Below are 11,558 nucleotides of genomic sequence, written 5' to 3'. Positions count from 1 at the left end.
ACAGTATTTTCCCCTAGCTGTAAGGCTTATTCTAATGTTGGTTTTATATGAGTCGAAAATGGCATCCTGTTTATGGCGGCATAACGCTTTAATCGAATTTTTAATTCTTCTTAGCAGTGCATCTTTCACCCTTTTTTAAAATGGTTTTTCTATGTGAAATTTCATTTCAATTTACTGTAGCCTTAAATAGGCTTTTCTGTTAATTAGTGAGTTTTGTTTGCAAAACCCCGAAAAGTTGACAGTGTCATACAAAAGCAAAAACCACTTGCACCTAATATTTTTTGGGGGAATTCAGAAGTAGCCATTGCAGGCAGTCCATGTATTAAAAATATTTATTGTTTGGTTACGTCAATCAATTATTACACGGGACTATGCAGAGATTTTAAGGTTCGGCGTTGAAACGCTTCTAAATGTAGATGGTTTATTTTACCGATCCGTTGGTGATTCTCGGTTTAATTACTGATTCGCCATGGCTATTGAGACTCGTCACTTCATTCGGAGTCGCATTCTTGTAAATGTGGACATCTTCAGTCGGGATCGTATGAATTTAACCGCTGAAAAAAATTGGACGATTGCTAACATCTATGCCGAAGTGTGCGATTGCCTTGGGATTCCGGAGTCCAGGCTATTTGGTCTTGCAAGGCAATCAGGTAACTTAATTCTAATGCTTTGATTCTCAGATTACGGTTTTGTGTTCTTGGACCCAGAAGCGCGGATATCATCTTTGGACAGGAAACCTGCCGTCAGGCACATAGTCTGTTTTTAAACAGAATAAATACACACTACAACTATATTTATGGCGTTTCTTTATGCAAATATGGTCTTTTTTTCTTTTATTTGACAGTCGGACCTCTCCAACAACCTATCTTGTTCTTTTCTGTGTGATTTAAGAGCCTCATTTTCTCCCATAACAAACAAAAGTATTCGGTGTCCAAGACTGCTGCTATCCCGAATGGAGGAGGAGAAGCAATCTTACTTTTTCTTCGTGTTCACTTCTACGTCCCGAATCACTGTCTTCGCGGGAGAGTTGTTCGACACCTCTATTACGAACAGCTGAAACTCAATAGTCAAAATTACGGCCTCACCTGCAGTGATGAGGTCTATTTTCAACTTGCTGCTTTTTCGATCAAAATATACCTGCTGGCGAGGCGACATTCCAGTGAGCGTACGACCCCTACCACCTTTAATGAGAGCAACCTCAAACTCAATGACCACTTTCCATCGTTCGTACGTCTTTATTTTGTGAAGATTTTTCCTCTTTTTGTCAAAATATTCCACATGTTAGCTCAAACCTACTATGAAAATACGCGACTCCGTCTTTTATCTTGTATTTACTTTTTGAAACATTGATACATCGACACTGATCAGTAATGCCAACCTCTTGACTACTGCCAGAAGCCCGATTTTATTTTATTTTCACTACGTGAAGTTTTTTATAAAACGGCCCATTTTTGCATAATCATTTTTCTATTTCGCTCTCTTATTACCTCTTTAGTATGTCTGGAGAGGCTGGAACCAGTTTGTCTCTCCTCTAAAAAATTCTTTTCGCCAATTCCCACGCTTTCATCAAGGTGTAGTCAATCACGTGGTTGAATGAGGTGAAATAAACTCTTTAATCAAGGGAATCACGTTTAATGTTTTGAATAAGCCGACAAGGTGCTGTGGGAGACTTGTTAGATCGTTACTCCTCCCTGACGGGTTTTTAGTGCCCGCGTTGCCTCCAAAGAGGAGTTTGAATTCCACTTTGTGCAAATCAAATCAGCGACTACCGAAATGCGCTTTCGAAAGGTATCTTGACCAATCCTAGATGATCGAGAGCTATGGAAGTGGCTACCTCTATGCCAGCATCCCAAACCTTCTCGGCCCATTGGAAGGTCAGGGTCGCGAGACTCTCGAATGGCGCTTTATTCGTCTGGCCTCGGATCCTTCCTCCAATTTTAACCTTCATCTCTATCCAGTGTCGTTATTGGACATATCTCACAGCCCGGCTGCTACCTCCTCCTCCACTACGATTACTGTGCTTAGTTCACCCCTCCTACCTGTGTCTCGACTACGACGTTCACACAGCGGTCGATCAAGCATCCTTCCACCGTCTGGAAAGGGTACCTTCTGGCTTGGAATTGGACCTAACGGATTTGAATTTCACGAGGTGGGTCATATCCCTGAATAGCTCTCTTTGTGCGAACCTCTAGAACTGCGGGAGATTTGAAACAAGACCCCAACCTTGCGGGCCCTTTACCCTCAAGTTTTAGCCCATGACCATTGGCCTAAATCATTGGATCTGAGTCATGCTTGATCGAGAGGCTGACTAATGTCCTGAAAAAATGGACATTTTCAGCAAATATTTTCTGTCCTGAGGTGTTTCAACATCTCCCTAGGAAGTATTTTGACCACTAATTCGATTGGGTTAATTGTTTTGATCGTAGATTTGTGAAGGCCCTTCTTTGTGATGTAAAGATGAATAAGCTTACCGGAGCTGACTCTCTCTTTGGCTAAATAAAGGTGACCGGGATGTCAGTCCGGCGCAAGTCCTAGAGCATCCAATTGGCAATTACTGAAGATGCTTCTCTCTGTCATTGTACATCGACGTTCCAACCACTTTTGAGATGGGATTCGCAGGTTCTAGGGGGCATAAAATTTTTTCCCTTCTTTCCGGGTGTGAGCGATGGGAAAACTGCGGGTAAGGGAGGGCGACAAAATTAACAGGTCCTATTCACTGAGTATGTCATGTGACTACGCCTTCCTAGCCAATCTGGTCGCGGATTCATGCCATGATGGAATTTTGTCACCCTTGGCGTAGTGGCCATGTCCGCTAACCTTGCGCACACTCCCACTTAATCGCCGCATAAGCAGGAATTCGTCCAGATGTGAATAACAGCTGGTGGACGTCAGGTCCCTGTCTCTCTGGCGATCAGTGGAGTGCGCGCCAAGTGCCTCACAAATCACAGGAAAAAAGAATTTTTTGTCTATTTTCTGACATCCTTGTCTCGGTAATCTCTTACTCCTGTCCGAGGTGATCACTCAAAGGCGATTTGACGTTTTTCGCCATCGAGCGGACATAATCTGTTACAAAATTTATGCGTTGAACTAGAGAAAACAAAATACTCATCTCTGTCATCAACCACTCGGGTGGGTTTCTGACCGTTGACTCCTCATTTGCATCTGTGATTATTGCTTTTCAGCTGTTGTAACGATTTAGATTGGAGAGGCGCTAGTTGACCTTATCCGATTGCATTCAATAACTAGGAAAGTAAGGAAAGGAAAGAGGGCTTAGAAGAAAACAAGACTCTTGTCCATAGAAAGTACAAATAACTCAGAAATGTGTGATAACTTAATGTAGGGGCGTCTTTTGACCCGCGGTGACGTATGGTTGCTTTTCATTGCTGAGGGTTGTCATGGATGAAGAAGGATTAGTCACAGAGGTGTGCTGCGCACTGTCACAACTTGGTGGACTATCAACGAATCCGGTGGTCACTGTTGTGACGCCAGTTTGAGTTTGCCTCTTGCAGTGTCGGTACAACCTGGCGCATAGATTACAGCCCCACGAGGCACCTAGCGATTCGGCAACCAATTCGGAAACAGATTAAAGGAGGGGCGGGGGGTACACCAGGGGTGTTATACGTTATCTCCTCACCCACGGTCTTACCACGATCTCGGTAAGTCTGCGTCCTAAATGGTTTAGGTGGCCTTGATGACCTGATATCGACATCAGTCTGACACTCATTTCTTTTTCTTTTCTCTCCTGCTTTGGTCACTAGGAGGAGGAGAGCAAGCGAATAGCCTATCACAACAGTCTACCATGGGTCAAAATTGACAAGCTCTCACGTAAGGTAAGTAACACATTATTTGCACAGACTTGGGTGTCACCCATACCTGGTTTGACTCTTTCTAACCTCGATCATTTGGGTTGCCCTAACACCCTTTGTTTAACAAAAAGAAGTCGAAAAAGTTCTTTACCGTAGAACCTGAAGGCTATGTGGTACTCCAGCACCTGGGTCACCAATCTTTTAGTAGGTTTTTTGGTTAAGCAAGCCTCCTCTTTCACAGTCGTAGGGGTTAAAAGTTCCGCTAAATTGCGGATACCGCTTCCCATTTCTGAAGGTTACTTTAAGGTGTCCATAAAATTTTTATCGGGGAGGAAAAATTCTGCAAGATTTTTGAGGCAGAAAAAATCATTGTCAGTGTGTTTGACCTCTTTAAAATCCTACCTTTACACTAACATTCAAAAGTTAGCCGGTAGACGTGACATCTTGACCTCCCAAAACTGCGCCTTGTGATGCATTTGGATATCTTAAAGGACATTACTTTATGGAGAATTTTTGCGAAATTTTCGTTTTGATTAGATATAAAATTTTACTCTTCTGATCAGGCGAAGTGAGTAAGCCCAACAGTAGTGGATTAGGATCACTGCCTTTATCCGGTAACTACACATACACACACTAGAGATTAAAGGTCGCCGTCAGAGTGCTTAAAAACAAAATTTTCTCATTCCACGAAATTTTTACGAGTCGATTTTTTGGCAAATACCTCGATAACTTGGAGACGGATGGAGCGGGTTGCATTACTGCTATTCAACTTGGCATCAACTTTGTTGTGGTACGGGATGTCGTAAAAAACCAAATTTTCTGGGTTCACTAACCATTTTTAACTGGCAAAGTTGCAAGGCCTTAAACATATTTCTCCGGCTTTCCATACAACAAAGACCCTTCAGGATACACAATTTGATCATTTTCTTCCGAAGCCGCTGACAACGCAGGTCAAATTGATTCTCTCAGTAACAGTCAGGAGGATTTTTTCGCCATAAAGTGTAGCAAGAAAGAAAAATAATTTAAGGATTTCTTGTAAACTCAAAGCAGCATTTTTAGGTAAACGGCTTTAGCTTTTTTTCCACCTACCACCTGGTAATTTTCCACTACGCAGTTGTTGTACTTTGAAGTTAAAACGTTCTCCACTAGCCTCTCACTCCGTTGTTGCATGAGCTGTTCATATGAGGCCTGCGTCGAATAGTGGACTGCGAATGAATCTTTGTGCAGAAAAAAACGGACCTCATTCAGTACCTATATTTATTTGCGCGTTGCTGTGTATGGAGTTTTTTCTGTGGTTTTCATCAAAATTTGAACTAAATTATGTTTGAGTCGTTAGAGAGTGGGAAGTTTTTTTCTTTTTCGTTTTTACCACAGGAATTTTAGCCACCAATTTCACGTCATTCACTTTGTTTAATCGAGTCATCGGATGGCATTGGGAAGGCGTCCGCATAAGTAAAATAGTGAACGTTTGTCACTTGTTGCCAGTGTAATACTTCTTTGGCATTTGTAAGTAGTGAAATAAGTAGAAAAATAAGTTTGGTCAATCACTTAAGCAGTCAATTGCTGACCTAACACTCTAAATGGCGGGGATGCTTGCAGTTCCATCTGCAGGTGCATTTCTTCATCAGCTGGCCCAGCCTTAGTCAAAATTCGTGGAACCACTTTACTGAGTGGGGCTCGGTTGAGGACGTGAAACCAAAAGTTGGACTTGCTTTCGGATAAAAATGCCCTAAACTCAAAACTTGTTTGCGACAATTTGGCTGCTAGGACAAAAGAATCTGTGTTTGTGAGGCAGATCTCTGACTTCTTGGAACCTGTAGGCAGTTGCAAAACACATGCCGCGGGTTATGTGCATACATCATGGAGGGCAGATAGTCGCTATTTTATCTGTAGTCTCTAACAGGCTCTCTACAATCACCCTCCCCGTATAGCTTCAAATATCTGTTGGACCTGATGACGATGAAACGAATTTGTCTTCTTTACGGAGACAGTTTAGTCTGGTTACACAGTTGAGGAGGCTGGCATTTGAAGAGGCCACGGTGCTTTGCTCAGCAGAAAAGGTTTGGTGTTGCGTATCTTTCTAACCATGACGAAATTCATGATGATGTGGATGCTTAAATGACTCGAGAGGATAGATGCAAACGAACTTTAAAGACTACCCGTTGTTTACTTGCTTGTCTTACGCTGTAAAACCCCGTCGTTAGGAGATATTTGTTACCGTTCACCTGACTTAGTTATCACCTTCAAAAGACACTCCTTTAGGGCAAACATCGCTTGCCCTTTTAGATATGTGGGTGCTTAGGCCTGAGAAAATCCTGCTAAGCTACAATTCTATCGTGGTGACAGCGCATCGCAAGACCTCCTGGCACAGCAGAATTGACTTCTGAGAGAATTGTAGTTGAGGGGGTGGGGCTGAAATGAAAGGTGCGTTTTCGTCCTTTCCTCCAGTTTGTTTAACTTCTATTTTTCCCCAAGTAAGGCTGTTTGTTTATTTCACTTTAAATTTTCTGCGTTTTTTTCGTCTACCCAACTCGGTGCGCATTGGCTTGACCCAACACACATCAACTCAAATGCCCATTAAATAAGGACATGTCGCGCCGCAGCGCTCAAAGTCTCGCATTTCGCTCGAATACGTCAAACATGGTAATGGCCATAACATGGGTTGAGCTTCTTGTCACCATATGGAGGTCAAATTAGTTAGCATCTCGAGTCTTTGTTTCATAATCTGATGCAGAACAATGTGACGTGCCGCAACCATGGTAACCGTGTGTAAGCGACTAGAAGGATTTAGTCACACACGCTTATTAGCCAAAGAATGGCGCCACCAGTGGGTGTGAGTGAATACTTTCCATTGTGGTTGGGGAAAAGTAGGCAATTGTTGGGTGACTCATGGCCTGACCGATCAAGACGAATGGCTTTTATGTAGAAATGTCATATTGGGGGTACAGGTGGTGTGGAAAAGGTCGGAATAAGTACAGTCGCTGATACTCGATAGCTTGACATTTTCAGAGAGAGGAAGCGAATGTTCAATGGCAGGCAGCTCCACTCACTAGTCATATGACCTTTGGGTGGTTCACTTCCGCGCCTTTTGCCCCTCATCATGATCTCTGGTAATGCAAATGAACCAACTAAGGAAGAAATACGGATTCTACTCTATGGGCTGGAAAGATGATGTAAAGTCACTTGTATCACTATGCTTTGGAGGTCAACTGATGTCAACTTTCTTTCTGCCTCTTGTGGCTCCATTTTGTTTTCCTGCGGCACCTTGTTAAAAAACACCACACCTTCTCCATGTAGCACTTGGACGAATTTCACACGCAAAAGTGTGCCTTAACGACTAGCTAGGTTTAACTACATGCTGGTAATTGGTGAATAGAAAGAATGACAGAAATTGACGAAGTGTGAGCCATCATCATCATCACCAAGTATACATGGACGAGGTTATGGAATAACACTTTAGTCCAATACGAAAAATTCTGCAAGTGTAGAGTAAGTAAGACAGTTAGAGAAGGTTCCATGATAACAAACATAAAATTTGAGGGGGTTACTTAGGGGAGATACGATCGTTGTCCAACCGATCACTTTCCGAAGGTAAAGGACACCCAGAGATCGAAGAGTTTGAATTGCGGACCAATGGAATAATGTCCAGATACAGTTGGGTTGTATAAATGGCAGATGAGACGCCCCATAATCCAACCATCATTTGTTCGTCCTCAGCTCAAACCTTACCACCACCGCCGCCACCATTTCGAGGTGAGTCATTCGTTTGCGGTCTGAGAGGCCCCGGATTCACACATCTCTGGTCGTCATACCCTGTTCTGCCTGCTTGTGTCCGCATGTGATCGGGCACCACACTTCTACACATACACACACACATACTTAGGTGTCCGTTGTTTGTGTGTACCTCTCGCCTCTGTGCTTGCGTTAGGACCTGCGGACTAACAACCGCCCCTTGCATACCCGCACGCAAATCCAGTTGGCACGTGCCATTGCGGCTAAGATAGTCCTGCAAAAACACTACAGTTGATTTATGCGCAGTTAGTTGGCGTAACAACTAATCCATGTTATCAATCATCTCATTCCTTGAAAAAAAATAGTTCACTATTTTTTTCTCAAGCCTATTTATTCTTTCTCCTCGAAATGTGATTGGCTCTGTAAAATGGCTTTTGAGGGCATTTAGTGATGGTCTCCATCAACTTGTTCGGGCTTTTCGTGAATCAGCAGGCTAAACACAGCCTTATGGTAGCATAAAAAAAACACATTTTTAGGTAAAAAATGTGGTATTTCTTATCCGCTCCAAATCCACCATTTACCGTTGACCGTCATATTTTTTCCAACTATTCCATCCCGTCTTAATTCAAACGCCAAGCAAGAAGTAAAACAGTTATGATAACAAAGGGGGCCGACTTATTTTTTTTACTCATGCGAAAATTTTCCACTAAAATATTACCCGCGATTGCCGAGTTGGACAGCTATCCACGATTGTCTCCGATGCAAATCCTCGTGGAGACGAATGGGCAAAGTGTGTCATTAAAACGAATACAGTTTTTTTTCTAAACTTTTGCATTGTTAATTTTCAGTCATAAAAGTTTAGTCTATCCAAGTGACTACTCGTATTTGGCGATTTTATTTTCATGTGCCGCCTTCCATAGAGTGACAATTCACGATGCGAATGTGCTCACCACCGTGCCTTACAGCTAATAAAATCGGGACACACGCGGATGAGAAAGAAGTGTATATGATTTAGAAATTGTGGTTCAACTCATCGCTGCTTGCTTGTGCACTTTTCACTAGGGCTAGCGGCCATGCTGCCTTTTGGAGCTCGCCCTAAGGCAGAATTTTGACCTCTTGCTTCCATTTACCCACAGACACGATTACTCACGGTTGTCCAAAAGGTGTCACATTCCCTTTTGATAAGGCATTCGTGTTTATGTCAATCCCCAATTTCTACTTGCAGGTCAGAAGCTAGAATTGTCAAATTGGTCTATAAAATCCTACGGCAACGTTGTGTTTGTGGAGTATGTGGTATGGCAGTTCACTGTTGTGTGTTGTTTGCCCACCTTATTGGGACGACCTATTCAGTTAATCTGTGAAAGTTGGAGCCGTTGCTGAAATAGGTTTAACCCACATTTCAGGACTTAGATTCCACATATCTGGGGTGTGTCAGGCGGTGTTTAATGCGCTCTTAAAGCTGCAGTGAGGAATATAAGATCTTCAAATGGATTGGAAGTCATAAATCGCCGAAGAATATTTGGAAGGACTCCTCCCATAGTTCGATCATCCACCCCCCTATCTCGAGTTCTTATTCAAATGCCGAATTTATTGATATCCACCTAAGAGACGTGGGGTGTGGATAAAGCATCACTGTAAGCAGGTTGCGCATATAGACAAAAATAATAGCAAATGAAGGCTAAACCAAAATCTCCGTAGTTCCTGCTCATTTTTCGTGTCAGCATTGTATTGTGCGACCAATTCCATTCGAAAGGAGTATTTTTAATAATCTTTTTTGTTTATCAATTATACACAGCCACTGTCATTGTTCCTTACCTCTCCTCCTCATCACAGCACGCGAGCTTCATAATTCACCTGACCTCAGGTCGAAAGTTGACCTTCTTCTCGGCCTCCTCTCTAGAGGCACAGCATCTCTTCACGCTAAGCAGTCACTTGCACAAGCACCAGACGGTGGCTCACCTCGCCTCCCAACAGTCCGCTCGACAATTGGAGCAGCAAGGTTTGTACACTTGCTACTTATTTTATATTTAAGTAGAATATGTTTTGACCTTGAAAATGAGCAGCGATTGAAACTGGATCAAATTATTGGTAAAATCTATTAGTGGAATTCGGTTTAATAATTTTCGTTCTTGCGCAACAAATGTTGATTGGTTCACAATGTGCTCTTTTGTCGTTGTTTTATCAGATCGACTACAATACAACGAGGCGTACATCTACAGTGCAGGCGAGGTGGTGACCATGCGACGGGTTCATGCCGCACCAGACACGCAGGCAAGAGAGAGAATGCTAATGGGAACATCGGAGTCGCCCCTCTTCCCCCAACTCTCCAGTCTCAATCACAAAGACGGTCAGGATGAGCGAACACAATCGGTTTACATATAAGCGAAGGGTGGGGGTTGCAGCTGTTTCCATCACCATTCCCCTCCTTCCGTTTTTCCTTCTTAACCCTCATTTAGACGTTTCTTGCTGCTCATGCTGTCACGATGTAAACCGTCTTTATTTTTGGTTCTTCTTTTGTATAGTTTTGTTATTAGTTTGTTGGGTAAAAGTGCAAAGGTTCGGGAGGTGGCTTTTTCCTGCCCCATTGTGTCGGGTGGGTGGGGATGGTGATGCGAGCAACTTATAAAATGGCAGGAATGAATCAAAGTAATCTGGGTCTAGCGTGACTGCTCAAATCAAACCGAGTCAGTGGCTATAAATTCCAGGCTATAGAACCGTTATTTAGGCTTTGCTCACTACTAAAGGGGTTTAGTGTTAAATATGTAGTTTATTTGTTGCCTATTATCGAAGGCCTTATTAAACTTTTTTCAATATTTCAAAGAAAAGCGTTGACAAGGTTTAATTTAAACATAAACGGCGGCATTTCCTTGTGAAAAGCATCTCTCTACAGCTTAGCCTCCATTGCACTTGTCATCAAATAACAAAATTTATTTGGATGTGCTAATAAAAGAACAAATAGCTGTTTACTTGAACGGAGGATTTTTCGTATGTTTAAGTTGCTCTTACGTTGGTGATAATTGTACGAATCTGGTGTGGATGTTTGCGTTCTCCGTTCCCCGCCTGGTGTCGTCTATTTTACCTCCATTTATATCTAGCTTATATTTGAAGAGGAACTTATTTTGTTATATTTGTCATAAGTTTTCCCCTGTGTATTCATGTGGTTTGAGTTTACATCCCGATTCTTGCTTATCCTATTCAGCCTTTGCTTTCTTGTTCATCTTGATTTGCATGATTCATATTTAACTCCAAGTTTCTTTTCTTCTGGCCCAGTGCATAAAATGTGCGTTTTAACTGTAACCCCATTCCTGCATTTTAGTTATTTATTGTTAAACAAAGCGAATCTAACTTTTTTGCGACTTGGAGTCTATTTAGTTAGTTGGCTCATAGTGTTCGTAATTTATGCACAGCTACGCGCCATTGAGATACAAATTTCTGTATTTCTTTTAAGATGGCTGCTGAGGGTGACGATATTGTAACACCATGGGATGTAAAAGCGGCCTCTGATTCCGGTGTCGACTATGCCAGACTGATCGAACGTTTTGGCTGCTCTAAAATTGAGTCCACTCTTCTTGAACGTTTTGAAAAGGCGACAGGGAAACCACCGCACCATTTGATTCGTCGAGGCATCTTTTTTGCGCATCGAGACCTTGAGCAAATCCTGGCGATGTACGAGAGCGGCAAACCCTTCTATCTCTACACTGGTCGTGGTCCCTCCTCTTCCTCTCTCCACGTGGGCCACCTCATTCCCTTCATTCTCACCAAGTGGATCCAAGATGTCTTCAATGTGCCCTTGGTTATCCAACTTACTGATGATGAAAAGTTCTTGTGGAAAAATATCCCCATGAATGAGATTATCGAATTGGCGAGGGAGAACGCCAAGGATATTATTGCTGTGGGGTTCGATCCCAAAAAAACGTTCATATTTAACAATCTTACTTACGTGGGGTGAGTTACGCTTATTTGGCTTGTATGTCACCAGCGTGAATAGCGTCACTTTTGGCTCTTTCACCTCTGAGACTG

General features: G+C 42.6%; 2 protein-coding genes across 2 annotated transcripts in view; both read left to right on the top strand. All coding sequences in view use genetic code 11, as the record gives it.

Annotated features, from left to right (window-relative positions):
• Positions 1-469: 469 nt before the first annotated feature.
• On the top strand, positions 470-2,170 carry EGR_08273 (FERM domain-containing protein 6; the record flags this gene model as incomplete). The annotated part of the gene is made up of 4 exons (XM_024497522.1): positions 470-650; positions 681-754; positions 892-1,227; positions 1,808-2,170. 4 exons carry the CDS (start codon positions 470-472, stop codon positions 2,168-2,170), a joined length of 954 nt encoding a protein of 317 aa, XP_024348063.1.
• A 5,304-nt stretch (positions 2,171-7,474) lies between these two features.
• Positions 7,475-11,558, top strand: part of EGR_08272 (Tryptophanyl-tRNA synthetase, cytoplasmic) — a gene marked incomplete at both ends in the record, with an annotated part of 7,705 nt that continues 3,621 nt past the window's right edge. The window contains 5 exon segments of the mRNA XM_024497521.1: positions 7,475-7,559; positions 9,334-9,537; positions 9,724-9,908; positions 9,922-10,023; positions 10,987-11,483. Of these exon segments, the coding sequence (XP_024348062.1) occupies positions 7,475-7,559; positions 9,334-9,537; positions 9,724-9,908; positions 9,922-10,023; positions 10,987-11,483 (1,073 nt within the window).

This window comes from Echinococcus granulosus (assembly GCF_000524195.1).
Source record: "Echinococcus granulosus chromosome Unknown EG_S00101, whole genome shotgun sequence".
NCBI lineage: Eukaryota > Metazoa > Platyhelminthes > Cestoda > Cyclophyllidea > Taeniidae > Echinococcus > Echinococcus granulosus.
This window is presented reverse-complemented; position numbering and strand designations above follow the sequence as displayed.